This window comes from Erithacus rubecula (assembly GCF_903797595.1).
Source record: "Erithacus rubecula genome assembly, chromosome: 2".
Taxonomy (NCBI): Eukaryota; Metazoa; Chordata; class Aves; order Passeriformes; family Muscicapidae; genus Erithacus; species Erithacus rubecula.
Window position 1 is genome coordinate 74,982,719 of NC_136685.1, and position 20,291 is coordinate 75,003,009.

The 20,291-nt window shown below is 34.5% G+C and overlaps 1 protein-coding gene across 1 annotated transcript in view; it reads right to left on the reverse strand.

Annotated features, from left to right (window-relative positions):
* TTC27 (tetratricopeptide repeat domain 27) overlaps nucleotides 1–20,291 on the reverse strand; it is a 109,586-nt gene that overhangs the window by 41,394 nt on the left and 47,901 nt on the right. The window contains exon 10 of the mRNA XM_079330060.1: nucleotides 11,305–11,418. Coding sequence (XP_079186186.1) covers nucleotides 11,305–11,418 — 114 coding nt within the window. The remainder of the gene's footprint in view (nucleotides 1–11,304; nucleotides 11,419–20,291) is intronic.

Genomic DNA, 20,291 nt, shown 5'->3' on the forward strand with positions numbered 1-20,291 from the left:
GAAAACAGAAAGCAGAAGTGTTCTGTGAATAATTTACTATATGCTTCTATTTCTAGACAACTTCAATGTTTTCAGAGATCTGTATCTGGAAAAATGGGCAGGTATAGCACAGTAATGTTCATAACAGCAACAAACAATAATATTTATACCATTTAAAAATCTAGTTCTGGCATGGAAGGTCATATTGCACAAAAACACCTCCACATTTGTCAAAATGCTTAAGTATTATCACAAAACTACAGTGCTATCATTGACAATATCCAGTCAGAAAGCAATATTGCGTAACTGCAAAAATAAATGGAAATATTGAAAATAATCATTATCATACCATACTCAGAGGGAAGCTGGACACCAGACTGGGCCCCCCAGGGAAGTGGTCTCAGCACCAGCCTGGCAGAGTTCAAGAAGCATTTGGACAATGCTCTCAGGCACATGGTGTGACTTTTGGGGATGGTCCTGTGCAGGGCCAGGAGTGGGACTTAATGATCCTTATGGGTCCTTTCCAACTCAGCATATTCCATGATTCTGAAACTCTCCATATACCAGTCCCAGTGATTATTTGAATCAATGGTCCTAAAATCAGTTTGGAAAGTTTGGAATCCAAATATATTCCTCAATTCATAACTAAAACTGTAAGAGGAACCAAATGAGTTGAATTAGGCCAGAAAAATCAGTTCTCTGGTTAGAAGCCACATCCAGCACACACTATTGCAAAGTCTGTCTCTAGTATAACAGTTTCCAATCAATTGATTCTTTACATACTAGATTCTCTAAATTTTCTATCTCCAAACACTTAGAAACTACAGTCACCATATTAAATAGGGTTTTTTAACAACCTAATTCTTCTCAGCATGATGGAAATTTCTTTCAGCAGAAATATCTATCACAAAAAGCAGTGCTCACTCTTCACTACTCCATCACAGTTACAAACTAATTTAAATGCACAAACATTTTCATTTCACATGAAACTAGTTCTTATTTTTGTAAATGGTACAATCATTTAATCTAAAACCAGAAAAAAACATTTCCCCTTGTTAATTACACAATACTCCATTATTTTCTATTTTATCTTTTCCTCAAGCATTATTTTCCATCCCTATTTCTGTACTTATCTCATAGGGACTTGCCACCAGTTTAATGGCCTTTTTTACAAATCCCTCCATCCCACTTCCTGTGAATTCATATTCTCTAGGTCAAAGATGACAAATCTCTACAGCTTATACTTCAAAGTTTTGCTGCAGAAAACTGATCTGCTGAAATCTTACTCTTAATAGTGTACAAGAAACAAATTTTCCAAAGAATTCTCGATTCTCCTTCGTGTTGACCTGCATAATAAAAGTAAAATACTGGGCTGAAACTCTACCCCTATTTGGCTCTTCAAACACTTTCTTGCCCCTTAACACCTGAGAGCAATTCTTTTCTGTTTTTATTAGATTTCTCACTGAAAATCTCCTTCAGCATTGGCTGATAATTGTAATGAATACATTGGCTTCCCTTAAAATCACAGTTTATATGCTGACCTGAGGAAGTTTGGGTTTTTTTTTCCTTTTGTATCAGAAGAAAAACCAGCCTTGCTGACAGACCATTCAGTCTTTCTTTATTGAGTGAATATATATGAGCAAGAACAAGGACCACTAGTTATTGGGACTTACTAAGTTGCTTTGACATATTACCTACTACAACTTTTGCAAATATTAGAGAACCAGTATTTCCGTATTAACTTACCTTTGGTACTTTTAAAACTAAAAGCAGTCTTCAGTCTCATATCCTGCAATGGGTAAAGCAGCACTAAAATACCTTCTAATGAAAGAATTTTTCAGAACAATGCTGGATCACTTTCAAAATATTAAAAGACACACAGACACAAGCACTTCTATCAGTAACATTTGTCTCACTGTCATCGTGTTATTTCCCAGCATTTGTTTTTGTACATCTTCACTTAATTTCATTAAAGAAGAATGCACTAGATACTATATGTATGACTCTGAATTAAAGATTTAATTTATTCTCTGTTTTTCAGTACAGTTTACCATGGTTCTGGAACTTCTGGAACTACAACAGCCAACGCACTCAGTGTCTTTTCACTGTATTGAAAAACTTATGCATTTGGAGGGATTTGCACAACAAGATTTTGCAGAGAAAGCAGAGAGAACCTAGAGAACTGCTTTAATTTATTTAACTGATTTAAGTTCTTCCTAATAAGCTGATGACCATTACTGAATTATGACTGCAAAACTATCAAAATAATGAGGGCATTTTAGACCTTCACTGCACGTATTTTTATTTTTCTGGAAAATGATTAAAAACTGAAAAAATGCAAAATACACTCTGTCTTTATTTGGTTTTAAAAAGCCATTTCATGTAATAGCTTCCATATTTTTGACAGACTACTACCCTAATGAAATAAACATACAGATTTGTGTAATTGAAGGTGAAGAATGTCTGAGCCATTGAGAACTATCACAAACTTATGCATTTTGAATGAATAAACTTCCACACTATTTTGGTCACCAAATAATTTTAATGGGGTTTTGTTTGTTTCTTTTATCTGGGCTTTGTTGGTTTGTTTTTTTAAATCTTTTTAATCTTATCTTCCTTTAAAAGATGAATTTTCATCAGCAATGAAAATCAGACGGTCCTCCAATGATACACAGTCTTATTGCTATCTTTTTAAGACAACTCTAGCACAGAATTCCTGTTTAGTTTTTTAAATTTAAATGTTGGAGTAGGATAAATAGCATTCCTTGTGTACTAAATTAAGAAGTTTAAAAAAAAAAAGAAAAACAACTATCAAAATGAGTTTTGCATTTACAGTTTTCTTTTTTCTTATAGATATCTTAGAAATCCACGGGTACTGATTAGACATTAATATATATTAGGGTTTTAGTCCTAATTTTCTAAGGCAAAGACAAAAGCATGCCTTTTTGTCCTGTGCTTCCAAGGAGCTTCTCAATTCTGAATACATCAGGTCTTAAGCTATGAGGGAAAACAAACTTTTACACCTGCCTGGCAGCTACTGAAGGCTAATTTGCCCTCTCAACACACTCTCAATTCCAGGTATTTCATTAATGATTTTTACCAGATCTTACATACTGTTATCCTTTAACATCAGCATCAAAGCATGTCCTGCTGGTATATTAGTTGAGATTACTAATTATAAGTGTAATTTATAACATTTTGTAATGAAATACATTAATATCAATTGAAATATCAGTTTTTCTTACCCTAGTTATTACCATGTTATCACTTGGACTTTAAACTTTGCTGTTCTACAGGTAGTGCCTGTATCATCAATAGAGATATTGAATGTATAAAGGCACTAACATTTTTAAGTATTCAACATTTAACGATTCAGTCATTAAAATTACCAATTTAAAACAATTATTCTACACTTCTTAATCTTCAAGAAAAAAATCATATATCACTTCTTGTTAATCTTTTTTCCAAAAGTGAACATTTAGAAAAATTACACTTGCTTAACTATCTCTAGTAGACCTTATATCTAAGAAGTTTTTCAGTCTAATTCTTTGGTATGCCAGTTAAAACTGATTAATTTTTCTATTTTATATGGTGCAAGACTGGAAAGCTACTGCCTATACATCACTGATTCTTTCCCACCCATTACTACCTTGTCTCCAGGCAAACAAAGTAATTCTTCACTTTAACTTGTTCCTTAAATATCCTATACATATTTAAGCAATCTCAACATCTGAAGTTATTCACTTCACAATTACTTTGAATTTAAAAATTATTGAGGAAGAGACTAGCTCTTGAACAAAATGTACCCATTTCATCTATACAATCACTTTAATGGCAGGAAAGAAAGAAGGCCAAAAATTTGTAAGGCATCTACACAGAAGAATTTCAGGCACTGGAAGGACCAATAGTACTTAGTTTTTGCTTAACTCAAGGTGTACCTCTAGGATGGAATATGATATTGACAGTTTTAAGGAAGTATGCTGGGGCAGGAGTTGACTAGCATGTTGGAACTGTGCATATTAGTATTTTTTCTAAAGCTAGTCACATAGTAGATTCTTAATGTGCATGTTTTGGTTCATTAAATCAGGTCCCGCCAACGCATGTTTCACTTTGAAAACAATACTAGCTGACTAAGAAACAATATTCACTTTGGTTGTTCTCAGTCATTTTACTAAAAAAAGCTTCAATTTCTTTATAATAGGGCTCTTGCAGTGGGTGGAGAAGAAAAGCACATAAGAGGAAATGAGTCGAACAACCCCAAGTGAAATACAAAGCATTTTGATATCAAAATTAGAACAAAAGAGGTCAAGGTCATGAGTAGAAGATAACTGGATTCATGACCATCTGACGTAAGATTTCCTTTTTGTTTGAAACACAGAGCCAAGCAGTGTACCAGGCAATTTAGAGCATCCAGATGCAACTGCCTTTTGGAATGTTTTGCTGTAGTCAAACACTACCACCTAAAGAATCATGGCAAAACATGAGGTTTCCAACAGCACAGCAACATTACTGACTTTCAAAATGATGAGCTTACTGTTATTTCTTGACAAATATTGAACCCAAGGTTACTGAATACCAATGCTTAGAATATGGGTTTCAATCCTTCACTTTCAGAACAAAATCTTCAGACAAGTACTAGGTGTATTTTATCTTCTTTATGCCATTTACACTTATTTTTTATATATGTTACTGACATGAAATATAATTTTATAGTTATTGCATTATCCTTATCGAGCAAGTGTACTTTTTTGAATGCTTTTGCTTTCAAAGAAAAAGCTGTTCCACCTGTCAACTATGTTGCTTTTATGATTTATCAGAAGATGTAAGCAGAATTTCCTCTAAAGTCTGCAGAATGAGCTAGATTTACAAGTTTACTTGATGAAGGGTGAATTTAAAACCAGACCACTAGTTGTACTGCCACTGGTGAACAGCAGGTATAAAACACTTTGCACAAAGTGCAAAACCCACACAGGAACTGCATATGATTCAAAATAGTACACCTGTGGTAAGTTCCAAGCTGTTGTGGTTACACTGCTTTTAGAGTTCCCAAATCAGTTTGATCTGAGGGAAGACACAACAGAAGTCAGAGCTGAAAAAAAAGACCCTCTGCAAAGACCTCTTGCATCAGTTCTGCTTTCTGTTTTTCACTAAAGGGGGATGATAGGACAAGAATGGAGAAAGAAAAGAACAACTACCACCATCAAACTCAAGTTGAATTACAATATAGGAGAAGCAGACAACTGCCTTGAGATAAGGCAGAATCAGGTTTTTAGTACCTAGCATATGTGCTAGACAGTGTGACTGTCTACCAGCACAGGGGTATTTCAAAATTTGATTTGCTAGCTCACTTTGAGATACCTATCTCCAGATCTGCAATGATACTTATGACATAAAATTATAAAGATTCATCTATTCCAATTTAGCAACAGTTGTATGTCTTCATCTATTCAATTTAGCAATAAACAGGAATAGTGTCTCCTCCACAGCATCTGGTCTGTGGAACTAATTATTTTAATTGTTTAGTTTGTTGAATCAGAGCTTATAATGTTTATGCCTTCCAGAGAAAAGCTTAGGCAGAATTATGTGAATGTTGTGTATGTTATGTTCTGGTACTTGTATTTTTCTTTGCAACTTCCTGTCATCACTTCATCTATAAAATAAGTGTAGTATTACTATTCAATACGGCTTAGGGATTCTCCTAACACCACCTTTCAAAATGTCACAACACTGAGTGAAGAGAGTCTAAAGGGAGAAAAGTCTTTAAAACTAAGGCTCAATGGGAAACCTTTGGAAAAAAGAAGCTTCATATTTTTGGTTTCCTCTAGAAAGTGCATTAACATTGGAAGTGGAAGAGCTCAGGTGTTGAAAATAATTGTCAGGAATAGTTAAGAAAATAGAAGAAACTTTAGCGCTATAAGAATGGTTTCATAGCACTGACCCAAACTGGTAAAACCAAAAGTGCAGTAGAAAATTTCTAGGCAGAAATCATTACCTGAAAAATTAAACTACTCAATATTCTCTTTTTTTGTTAGTGGTACAAAACCATTTCAGTCATTCCTGAGTAACTCTTGGCAGACTGGATCTCTGATTCCTCCTCCTCCCCCCTGTCCCTTCCAACCCACAATCACATAGAAGAGAAAGAAGGAATTGAGCACCACCACATTAACTATTTTGAAGTGTGCTAATAAGTTTGGTGTATCCTCAGACTCAGTTGTGTCATGTAACATCTTCTATCAAATATGTCATCTGTTTAAGCAAAATTAAATACGTTCTGGAAATAGTGCCTTGAGACTGAAATCATAACTATCACCAAGAGGTCACTTTCTTTTGAGATTGCTTTCTGAGGTAATAAGGTTTATTTCTAGTGTTCTGGAGACCTCATGATCTTGCACAGAATTCAGTAAGGAATGGTTTTATAAGACACCTGGCTTTTCTCATCTTTTTAAACACTTTTTGGAACATGTGTTCTAATAATAAATATAATTCATAATAGTTAAGAACTGTTGGGATATCAGTGCAGGATCTCACAGGACAGAAGAGGGCTGTCATCCACTTATTACCCTCCTGAAGGAAATGATTTATATCTCCCTCAGTTCGCCAGTACATCTCAGATCCCAGTAACTTTCCACTAAAACTTTCAACTTCCTGTGAAACAACTTTATTAAATTAATTTTTCTCTTCCTTCCTCCCCTCCCCCATTCCACCCACAACTAAAAGCAAATATTAAAATATTATTTAATGTACCCCTAGAGTTCAAGAGGGGGGTTAAAGAAGAGAAACAGGAACTCCTAGTACAGGGTTCTAATAGTTTTGCTGAACAGACAGGTGCTGTCATTCCTTTGGCTTTGCTACATGTCTCTCTCTATTACTCCAACTGCGGCTTGAGAGGCCTGATCAGAAAGATCTATGACTTGAGAAGGAAAAGAACAAGGAAAAATCTGCTTGCCTCAAACCTCTCTAGATGAGCCTTTTGGGAGGAAGACTGCTCCCCTCTCATTTTTGAACTCTTCTCTTAAATGTTGAATTTGTCGAATGTAGAACAACGATCAAATAAAGAAAAGCAGAGCAAGCAATTTGGCAAGGAAGTGACTATTTACTTTCGAAAATAAAAAGGATATATTTCTATGATAAATGACATAACTTTCTTGCATAACCATTTAAAGCCCATCAATGCAAAATTAACAAAACAGCAAAGTTGTGTTTAAGCTCATAAAGCTCAAGACACCAGTTGTTAGAGCTCTATCAGCCTTTCCTTTTTACAGACAAAATTTTTTTTCAGATTTAAAAGAACTAAACACTAACTAGCATGTTTCTTTAGTAAGAACAATTTAAACAAAAAAAAATTCCCCTTTTTATACACACAGAAAAGCATTAGTTGCTGGAGAAAATGACACTCTGAAGTATTATTTAAGTGCAAATTAAAGGGCAGTTGACAGAATTCCCAACCACATACATCTGTGTATGACTAAGGATATAAAACGAGATCTCATGTGACCTTTCAATCTTAGGCATAATGATTAGCCTATAATATTGCTAGTCTGCTCCCAGCTCTCCTGAAGTCTTATTAAAACACCCTTTTCAAGACACATTTCTCTGCCCCAACAGGCAAATTCCTTTACTGCCAAGAAAAGCAAGCAGGAGGGAACCGTATGAAATAGCGCGTATGTTGTACGACGTGCTAGGAAAGCCGAGCCATCAGCTTGCAGGCATGCTGTCACCAGGTGTAACGAGCAGCAGAAAACACAGGCAGAAAAGGGGCCCATAACAAGCTGATAAAAGCTGCAAATGTAGAGGTAGCCAGTGTAGCCACCCAGGTTAGGGTAGGATACAGCTGGGATATAGCCCACGTAGGATAAACCTGAGCAGGCTGCTGGAGTACCAGGCACATGGCAGCTTCGCCACTTTCACTGCTGTCGTAATACAGCAGTAAATGATAGTCTGGTTCCTACCCCACCATCCTTGGTACAAAGGATGGCATTTTGATTTATTTTGCTTCATTCTTAAAACTACTTTCAAATCCACTGAAATGGAAAAGTAAACGTATTTCATATATCAAGAAACTACAATGGGATGATGCTCTATCTGTTTTGAACTGGTTTGGTCATAGGTGGGTGGGTAATTTTTTTTATTTTAGATCATCTCTCACTTTTCTTTTTCATAGCTCCTAGACCACTCAAGATTCCTTTTTTTCTCTCCCATCCTGTTACTTGAGCTCTGACTGCATTTTCAGTAGTAATTTGTGCCTTAACAGCTTAGTCCAACCCATCTGCCACTATTAATAGTTTCTGAATTACTTTCTTTCAACAAAAGGTAGGTGAAGAATCCCAAACTGATAGAGCAATAGCAAGTTTCTGGTTTTATCAAAAACCTCCCATTTGCTCCTGTTTTTCCCCTTCCATTTTTCTTTCCACCCTAGTATTTCTTACCCTCCTGGACTTTCACCCAAAAGGAGGAAAAACAATCGCATGACCTTAAAAAAACCATACTGCATCCAGAGACACATTTTAGTTGGCAGCACCTTGATCCACAATTCTCTGTATGTTATACTGGTCATGACTAAATATTCTAGTGGAATGTAAAATAACTAGTTTAGCTTTCAAACACTGTTTCCTTTTCTCAGAAAAATGGCTGAAAAAAGTACAAGCTTAAGAAATTTTTAAACCTTAGCTTTATAGATCCAAAACCCATTTAAGCAAAAACTGGACAGAGACAACCCACAGAATCCAGAAAAAATTAAGGAAAAAAGTATCTCTTCCTCACTTGCAGTTAGCTACTAGCTGAAGTACATTCCAGGGTACCCAGAATAATAATTTTAAAAATCATTCCAAAGACTGCATTATCTGTAGTTCAGATTTTTAAAATAATCAGAAAAAGGTTTTGAAAATGATCATTCCAATTCCTCTTGAAATTTTCCAACTAAGGAAAAAAAAAAAGCTTGAAAAAATTTATGAAAACTCTCTAGCATAAAGTATATAAGGATATATTTAATATTTGGAGTTTGACAGTTAACTTTAACTAATACGCCCTCATTAAAAAAATAGTTGAAAATATTTTAATGTAATTACAATAAAATAAACAGACAGTACTACAAAAAAAGGTAGTTGAAAAATGCTTTCTTTGACAAAACTGCAATGTAGTCAGGTTTGCTTCAGAACTGAAAAGTAGCATATGCCTACTTAGCAATATTCTTTTTAAAAGATGTTTACCAGCTGCAGACCCAACACAGGAATAGGTGAGGGTGGAAATGGGGGAAGGAAGAAAATTTGAGTAGAATAATACAGGAAAGTCCCAGTATCTGTTAAGTTAGAGCCTGTGACAGCTCAGGCACTTTGCAGACAACCCTAAGGGAATGTAGAAGATTTAGTTTACCATATCTTATTCAAGCTGTTTTACAAGAATTTTTAAAAGAAGAATTCCTTTAAAAGATTGATATTGCAAACAATCACATTTACACTTCTTTACTTAATCTACCATAACTAATCTTGCTACAGCACTCTGAACTAGTAAATAATGAAATTGTGAAACAAGAATCCATTAAATCCATTTGTATCAAAATTCTGTGGGTTTGAAATCCCTTTTCTACTGATAAATAGCTGCAGAATTCACTCGTTCTTTGGCATCTTAATGAAAATTACATATCAGCATCTTCATGAAGATGATATATCAAAAATGACTTGTGCTATGTATGAAAAAAACTCCATTCATGATATATTTTCTGATTCCTTCTTAGCACTGTTAGAACCACTGATATTAAAGCAATTCTCATCTGATGGAACTCAGGATTGAAAACCTTAAATGGAAAGTTATTCAAGTCATTTGATTAATTTAGCACATATAAATCATTAAACAACTTTTAACTAGTTTTAGAAACCGAGCTTGTTACCATCAGATCAACACAAATACGCAATTGTATCCAAATGACTAGTAGGCTTAATGAAAGAAAACATAAATGCATAAAAATTAAAGGAAATATTTTAAACCACAGCCTCTGACTCTGGGGTCATTTCCCAAAATGTCACAGCCCATGCTAATCAAATCCTTTGCATTACTGCAGTTGCACCATAAGAAGTGAGATAAATGGACTTACTAAGAGAATCCCTTCATGAAGACTTTTGTTATGAGACTGTCAAACTGTCTAATATAACAATTTCCAGTACTCAGGTTTAATCAAGCTAGACAAATATGTTGGAGGCTCTCCAACGGTTTTATGGCTTAGGGCATCAAGGATCCTGAGATCACTTCCCAAGTGCTGTCAGATTCTACATCTCCCAGATTTGGAATCCTGGCTTCCCTGACAATCTCCTAAGACCACAGGAAATTCCACTGCAGCAACTCCATGTCTTCATCAGCAAAAGAAAAATGCAGCAGCACATCCAAAATGCCATCCTTCAAAGACTCACGCATCATAATGATTTTAAATGAAACATCAGCTTTTCTGGATTTAAACACATAGCACCATAATGATATTCTGTTACATTCCTTGCTGTTTTAGCCAGCAAGAGTGTTGCCTGACAGACACACACAAATGCCTGCTGTTCATGTGAGACAACAAGACTTAGCTGTAGGAAGATGACAAAGGGTTAACAAAAGTGCAATATGAAGGCAAAAAAGAATCTGAAAGAATCTTAAAGCATCTTGACAAAGTCTATAGCCCTTTCTTTTGAAAAATTTATTTTTAAAAGAAACCCTACTAGATGACACATTTCAGGATTTTAACATGCCTTTTTTGTATTTGAAAAAGCAATCTTCTCTTTGTTCAGACTGAGATTATTTACATAATCACTGCCTCACAGTTGCAATAAAAACACTAATCACCAACTATCACATTAAAATGGTAAATTGAAATTGCTGCTTTATTCATGAATGTGTTTTCTTGTTCTCATAATACCAATGACTATATACAAGTTTCAGTGTTTTACACAGAGATGATTAACTTGAGAAAAAAGAATACTGAAAAATTTGATAGCAGTAGCAGCTTGACATTCAGGAACATCTACATATACTCCTCAGATCATAAGTCAGAAACTACAGGTACAAAAACAAATTTTAATTTCAATCTTCCAAAACTCGTCATGTTTTTGAAAGTGATGATTCATTACTTGTATGTTTAAGCTTATCTCATGACTAGCAGACACAGAAGGATTTGTGGTTTATGCATCTAATTTAGAGACATAATTAGAAAATTATCTTGTACAGTTTGCGGGGAGGAACTGCAGAACCCCATAACTCCTGCCTGTTTGTATGTGATTATATATATATATATACACACACACACATATATATATACACACACCCAGATATAATAAGGCAGCTCAGAAGTCTTACCTGAGTCTGCTTCATTGCCCGTTCCATTCTGCGAGTGCTTCCTTTCTCCAGTTTGGTCCGAAGGAGTAAGGCTGATGTCTGAATGGCCCAGAACTTTGGCTGGGAGAGCAAGCACTGCAGAGAAAAAGAACATTTTGTCATTACTTCACTTTTAAAGACATTGAAGACAGTGAAGTTTTTTATAGTGGTCTCAAGCATGAATGCTGCTTCATATTCTGAAAGTCAAATATGTGACTGGAGGATTTCTTCGATGAACTGGGGGCTGTATATATTACCTTAATCTATTTTCAACGTAAAAAGTGGCCTTCAAAACCACTCTCTCCTTCTCAGCTATGCAATGCTGTGTTTACATGTACCCATATGGCACATAGACCAAACTGCACAAATTAAAATGTTGACTCAGAATCAAATGAAAACAATGAATTTGATCCTGGGCTGAATGGCTCGGCCTTCTCCACACCTGCATACTGGGCAGCTGTAGACAGATGCAGGGATCCTACTTCTCAAGGCTGAACAAATCCAGCTCTCTCTTAGTCTCTTCTCATATGCAAGGCGCCCTGCTGCCCATGTTAACAGCACTTCCACATGAAAAATGTTGAAGCTGCTAAGAATCTGAAGAATATTAATTAATCTACATCTTGCTAAGACTTGAGTATAACAGGAAGAATTTTTTACTTTAGTAGATGTACAGGGAATAGGGAATGATCTATGTAAGCATCTTTCCTAAAATAATTTTATCACTTGAAACACAGTGCCAGTCTCCAATCACTGATTTTCAGGGAAGTCCAATAGAAGACATGCAGCCAATACACTTTTGGTATCTTTCAATAATTTACAGACTGTCTGGATTCTTTCTGGTATGGTTTTAGAGAAAAAATACCATTTCTAAAAAGTGAGACAGCAGGAAAGCTTCCTTGTTTATTTTATTGACACTGCAAATATGATCCATCTTCTCTGAGAAAATATATTTGTCTATAGATATTTGCAGACTGGAGAAAAAGCCCCAGTGTTTTTTTCATTCCTCTCAAAGATCTCCCAAAGCATTAAAAAGCATAATTTGCTCATGGTTTGTGTTTAATGCCCGACAAATTCCTGTCATGTTGTAATCTGGTTTTGTCCTCCCTAGTGACTTCAAAGGAAAGCATGCAGAAAGAAACAATCTAAAAAAAAAAAATTTCCAAACAAAACTACAATAGGAAGAGAGGCAACAGCAAATGAAAGCACAAATGAAGGCACTGCAAAGGCATGCACAGCCAAATACTTCAAGTAATCCTAATCTTTGTGACCAAGAATCTCTGCACTGACTCTTTGATGACTCTACTCAGTATTAGATTAAGAGGCACCTAAAGGCTTCTATACTGTCCTCTCTGTTCTGAGGATCTGGAATTACAGGAACACAGTCACAACATTCTCTATTCTGTATACTTTCAAGTGCCTTTTTACAAACTATAATCACTGAATCTGTTAACCAATGTATGTTCTGGTTCTGAGAACTCACCTCTCTCCTGTTTCATCAAACTAGTTTGGTCTTGAGACCAAAGCAAAGCATTCCTAACACAGGACATTGGTGTCTGAGTTTATTTTTTAGCAGCCATACCAGGTAACTGCTAAATTAAACACCTTAAGGAATTACTAGGGCAAACACCTGAACAACCTTTCCTTTACCTTAAAAGTTTATTTTGTGGGAAAGGTCACCCTTTTCCCCATTTTCTCCACTATTAGTATTCTGTCATACTATTTAATTTTTTAACTTCAAGGGATTTTTTTCTGTGGCTATCTGGTAGTAGATACTAGCATTAATTTTGCAAAAGAACAATAACAACTAAAAGTCTAGGCTAATAATGCTTCTAAGGATACTTTCAGGTCTGATTACTGCCCTTGTCCACAGCCCTTGCTCTCACCGGTTCACCTTAGCAATTGGCCCATGGAGGGCAGAGCACAAAGTTTCTGTGCCTACAGCATCCAGCTCTGCAGGAGAACTGGCAGCCCAGGAAAGCCTCTCCTCTGTTTCTGTATGCACCTCCCACACCACCTAAGCAGGATTTAAGCAAGCATGCTGCATGAGCTGTGTATAAAGTCAAATAGAGAGGGAGGAAATCTGAAGAGAAATAGTGTGGAAGACAAGCAGAGATAATCACATTTCACTCCTCTGCAGGAACAATGACAAGTTGCATTTACTTTTGAAAGGTATTCATGAAATAAAATGAAAGGTATACCTGGTGTAAAATTATAGAAGAAAAATTTAAATTTTCCAACAATTCTATTGATACCAAAAAAAAATTTCAACTGTGCAAGACAACAAGAAGCAGACCTAGTTTTCACTTAAATAAGCACTTGTAATTTTATACTTGTACAGAGCTCACAGTCCTGTGCCAGAATTCAAATGCTCACCTTTTCATTGCCTAATTATAATGTTTAAAGTGCCAGAAAAAACCGAAACAATACATGCATAAAGGGCACAAATGTAAATACTTAAAAACTATAAAGAATAGTTTCAGAACATCTAACCATAACTATTAAGCAAGCTTTAATCTTATACTCAAAATGTTCAAGTATTCCATATAATAAATATTTTCTCATAAGATCCAAAGCTTTTTATTTTCACCTGAAGCTAAATCTAGACTCTGTTAATAGGAATATAGGTCAAAATAAAACATCTGAGAAAAAAAAACACATCTTAATCAATATCATGCAAGTTTTGTCAACATACTTGAAAGTTCATTATATTGCACCAAGGGCAGCTAAGAAAATTAACAAAATAATTCTGAAGCAAAACCACTATTGAGAATCTTCACAAGTTATCTTTGTTCTTACTTTAGGGAAAGAACATTAAAAGAAGAGAAACACAGGAAGATTAGACAGGCTAAGAAGAAATTAAAGGAAATAAGTAACATTTTTTGCACAGAATAGATTATTTTCACATGGGAAAACTAATTTCTTCAATTCTTCCACACATTTTTTTCCTACAAACAATATCATCCTCTCCCATCATATCAGAATGTAAAACAGGAGATGACCAAAATATCACACATATCAGAATATTTCATTCAACATATCTTCCTTATATGACATTCAAATGAAACAAGATGATGCTGCAAGTTTTAATAACAAAGTGGTCCATTATTGTACAACACTTACAGTACCCCTATAACTACATAAGAACGAAAGGCAAGTTTTGTTCTTGGAAGAAAACTTTCTCCAGGCAACCTGTTCCAGATTACTCTATCCCTGGATGTTCAAGGCCAGGCTGGATGGGGCTTTGAGCAACCTGGTCTAGTGAAAAGGGGCCCTGCTCATGGCAGGAGAGTTGGCCAACTTTTCTGCTTTTCCCCATCTACTATTTTAAAAAGTTGGAATTCCTATAGGAATTCTTCCTGACATCAAAGTCAGGAAGACATTACTTGGGCATATAAGACCTGGCTAGAAAACCTGGAATGGTAAAAATTATACTTCTTAACTGAAGCTGCAATTAATTTTAATTTTTTCTAATTTTTCCTTATGATAAATCTATGCATTAAGTCTATTCTTTAACTCCTGAATAAACTATCAGTAGCCTAGCAAAGTACTGCGATTGCTATGATAGAGCTGTCATCTGAAAAGGGACTTGCAAACGGAGCAATTTTAATGGAAACCGGTTGTGGAATTCTTAAGAATTTGCACATCAGTCCATCAATGAACCAAAAATATTCTGCTTATTGACCAAATTGCCAGGATGTGGTGAAATTATTTAACTGAAGTCACAGGCAGGAGGCATCCTGAGGATTGCTCTATTCCTCTGTCATTCCTCCAAAGACATGACTTTAGTTCAGATTCAGCTCTGGTTATTTGCTAACATATTTTAAGTTTCAAACAAACAAGCATAGAACACTGGGGAGGATTTACAGAAAAAAAAAAAAATAAAAAAAGAAAAATATTCCTTTTTAGTTCTCTTATGTTATCCATTTCAATTAATATACTCCAGGAGCTTTGTTGTTTACTTTTCAAAAAAACCACACATAAGATTTCCAAATTACCCATGTGGATTACTTCATGTCCACTTATCAACAGTCATTGTTTCATATAACCACGTATGTATTCATTTGATGATTTTCAGTAATTCATTCAGATAACTACCATGAAACACTTATTTCTTCAATACATCCCAAGGTGAAATGGCAAACTTTTAATTCGTTCTGTGCTTTACTGTAAAATGAAACACTACCACAGCGTCTTTTCCACATTCTATATTCTGCACAATAGTCAGGTGAGTACATAAAAAACCACCAGTATGACTGGGGCATGAACAGGGAAAATGTGCATTTGTTTTGTATACCTGTTAATCTCTGGTGAATGACTTTATTACTGAAAGCTAACTTAAAACTGTTTAATTTGTTTTTATGTACACAGCAAAGAATTGGCAAAAATTTCTATGGATTTCATGACTAAGAACAACAGAGAAAAATCAGGATGATACTATGGAGAATGTGATTTGCTTTCCACATTATTCTCATCTGCATAATCTGACACTTAAATTTCTGTATAACTAATGCAAGTTTTTCTTCTAAAATGTCATGATAAATTCCATTTATTTAATTTAATTTTTTTCTGAAATTTCTTCTAGCATTAATCTGGTGATGGAAAAGGCAAAATTAAATAAAATTTAAAATAATAAACGTAGAGAAAAACCTGAAATATGACACATTATTGTGGAAAACCTCCTTACATTAAATCTATGTTTGTTCAACAGAATAGTATTTCATAAAAGATACTACTTGAATTTCTGGAAAAAAATATGTACAGAAAACATTGCCCTGGAAAGCAGCAAAAGGAACTTCATGAGACTACTTCTAATTGCCTAAGAAAGATTAAGGCAATCCAAGGCCCAGAGGAACACAAAAATAATAGAAGTTTTGAGAAAAGTCTCCTAAAAATATTAACTCTTTTACTAACCAAGCTCAAACACAGATGATCTGCAGTAGTACTGGCAGCATCTGGTTGAAATGGGATTTGTAACTTTAAACAATAATTCTGTTAGAACCCTATAAGTTAAAATATAGCACATTTGTGACTAAGTGGTTTCCAATACCAGTGCACTTTTTATGTTTCAGTGAAAAGCACAATTATCAAGAGGGCAAGAAAAATACTGAATTTCTAGTTACAATTAAGCAGCAGAACCATGGCTTGGCAACAGAACAAGCCAGTCAGTATGATCACTTTTAGCTTTTCTGCTAAGTAGGAACATGTAAAAATTTCCTGTTGGCTCAAACAGAGCAAATATGTTCCAATCAAGTACACATAGCTATTCTGTACATTTCTGTAAATGCCCATCCCAAAGATTTTAAAATAAATAGGAATCAAAAGAATATTTGATTATATGGCATCACTAGCAAATGTATGACACTAAGTTTCACAGAACTCAAATTCCTCCTAGTAGTGTTTTTATTCTTATCACAAAACTCAAGAGTTCACCAGTCCTTCAGTGATCACAAACTAAGAGGAAACTATAATAACTATGCACATACACAAACCCTCAAATTGATAAACAAATTCATTACTGTTTTCTAAATAAGTATATTTAACTGGACAAGAAGTAGTATTTGATGTTTAAGCTGATTCAATGTATGTGCCAAATGATTGCTTTTAAGCACAGAATTCTGTTGTGCTGATGAATATAAATATTTCAATGCAAAAAATTGCTTACCAATCAGTTAGAGGAGTTATTTTATCTCCTATCTTTATTTAAATTAAAAGTTTCTATTTTGCAATTAGCACAGTATACACACTCTTTATACACAGAAATTAAATTTCCAATAAATCTAAAAATGCATTCAGAACTGCACAACATTGAATAAAAATTACAATAAAAAGTTTTTTCTTTGATACATCATAATCCTTAGTTCAGTGCTACCCCCAAGATGTTTCCTCATTTTTTGTTATTATACACAAATCTTCTCTGTTCTGTGTAATGATATATATATTTACTGCATGTAAATCTCTATATGTATTCTTATGTAGCTGCATTGAAATGTAACCCTTAAACTAAAATGTGTATCTGTAAACACCTGCCTGATTCATCCCAGACAAAGACTTAATGCTGCCATTTCAAAGAGGTATTGTTTTTTTCATACTAACAAGGGAGCTCCTTTAGTGCCTTCATAAATCATCATTCTATTGAAATCAAATAATCTGAAATTCCAACAGAAACAACTCCATTCTTCTATACCTAAATATATATATACATATGAAATACTTTTCATTTCTCTGAGAGTATCACCTTAATGCATGACAACCTCACTGTAGGTTAAAAATTCAAACAAAACCTGACAGTCAATAAAGATTTCCTCTCGGACAGTAAATTGGAAGAGGTAGCAACAGTACAAAACACATCAAATTTAAGCCTATTGACTTTATTGCTTCTACAGGAGAACTTCTACTCATGGAATCCACAGTACAATCTCCAATTTATAAAAAACATCATGAGTAGTACATGATAGTTCTAAACAAATAACTTGGTTAACAAATAATGTGGTTAACTTGGGAACAAACAAATAGGATGATGAAGTAAATTATATATTTTTGAATCTGCACCACTACACAGGACAGAAATTTGAGCACCTATAAATTCCTCACCTTCCTAAATATTATATGAACAAGAATTATTTGATTGCACGTGTCAGTAGTTAGGTAAGACATGCTAATGTGGAAAAAACTCCCATACTTGGGGCATCTCTTAATTTGTTTGACAGCAAACCTTCAGATAAATAATTTCTGGAAACACTAGGATTGCTTTAGGCACAAGCAATCAGGCTGTATATTCTACAGTCACATTTTATTAGCTACAAACACCTTCATATTTTCTAAGGTCCAACAAGAAAAAAATTACATTAGGATTTCACTCCAGATGATTCTTGTTCCAAATTGATGAATTCCAACCCTATTTGGCATAATTGTGTCCTTGGAGAGCAACACTAACAAGATACAGGACACAAACAAAAACAATAACATTTTTATACCTTGAGAATGCAAGGCTTCCATAAATACTATGATAGTGGATATGTTCAGTGGCTAGCAGGAAGGAAAAGAAGATTGTCTAATTTATGCAGAAAATGCCTCTTATCATGGACTAGCCAAAAGACATTGCAGATTGGTTTTTCGTTGCTTTTTTTACTATTAAAAAGAAAAATCTAAACAGAAGGAATACTTGAACCAGTATGCATTGTTTACTACATCTTTATCAAGGTCAAAAGAACTGCTCAGGTCAATAAAGGATCAAAGGCCCTGTTAGTATGTTTAACAATTATCAAAATCTGTGCTGTATATGCCTTGACACATCTCTTTAATTTCACACTTTCACTAAACATCAAAATCTGTCCTACACTTCCAGTCATTCTAACAGAGTTTTGGACCACAAAAATCAAAATATTATCAACTAATTCTGCAAATTAGAAGAGTATATACATCAACATATGAGCAGCTGTCTTCAAAATTTCTGCCTTTTTCTGTGAAACAGACTGTAATTTTAGGTAGCAACCAAAAGCATCTTTTTTTGACAACCAGAACTTAAAAACCAACAATATGCAAAGTGTTTGGAGTTAAAGATTACTAACTGATTTAACAGTCTTAGTGCAAAATTAGAAAGGATAACTTACATTTTTTTCTTCGTAAACATGACAACTTGCACTATACATTTCCAATTAATTATATTTCAGGCATTATTCCAAGTCCTTTGTTAGTGTTTCTTTTTCAGTGTTGCATGAGGAAAATGTGTTATTACTTGGTTAGGTCTTAAATACTTTCTTGCCTAACAGCATCTAATATAAATTCTACCTGGCACCTTTGGAGCATTATGCCAAGACCTTTGCACTGTAATAACAAAACAAAAAATAAAGCAATGCTTGAGCCTGTATGAAGTGCATTAGCAGAAGTTCTGTATTTTTGTTTATTAGGTCTCTTGGTGTTTCAGCGAGCTGTTACATCATGACAGCATGCTACAGAGTCAATCATGTGAACACCTGTGGTTCTTTTTAAGGCCTCTTGAAGTTACCATGATTTAAAACATTGTTTGACTATCAGTTAGGTAAATGAGAGAGGCAGAAATTCTGAAAGTATTAACGTGACAGAGGAGAAGATTTACTTTCCTGCACTGGCTGAGACATCAGCATTTGCACAGTGTAATTTTCCAGCATTGCTTTAATGCTTTAATATTCCATATATTTCAGTAGGTTAAGACCACACATTCAGCATATTTTTCCCAAAATCTAAAGCTATTCACTCAACTGTATGACAAGGGTTTATTTTGGTCTATAAAACTAATCCTGGGACTGTTGAACTAAAATAGCTTTTCACCACAACAGGTGTTAGCTGATCATTAGCAGAACTGGGCTTAAAGCTCTTAAACACAGCCATTAGAAATACCTCTTGGTGTTAAAAAGTCAAGAGCAAGGCCAAAACACCATCAGTGATCTGCATCAAGGGACCAGTTTAATTAGAATGGCATTTTTAAAATCCACTTTGTCTAGTCTTGTCTGGGAGCCTTAGTGCTCAAATTGTAACATTACATCATTTGTAAATGTAGAGTACCTTTTGCTGACTTTGACTACTAAAACAAGAAGACACTATTTGATTTTTTTTTTATTGCTACATACTTCAATACGCTTGAATAAGATTTTTTTCATATACATAATTTCAGAAGCTTGGATAATTTAATGGATTTGGAGTAAAATATAATTATGAGTACTTTAAAATGAAACATATGTGTACACATATATACTGGTGACTTTTTTCAGTTTTCTTTTTCCCCATACACACTTTACAAGGCAAAATGTTAGAAACCTCTTAAGTAAACAGTTACTTATTTACATTATACTAGACTGATCCAGAAATGAATGCTAAACTCAATAGAGCAGCAATTACATGGCACTTACCTAAAGGGAATTTAATGTTCTCAAGTGCCTCGTTTAATCTTAGTCTGCAAGTGACTGACTCTCTTTATGAAATTTATCATATCT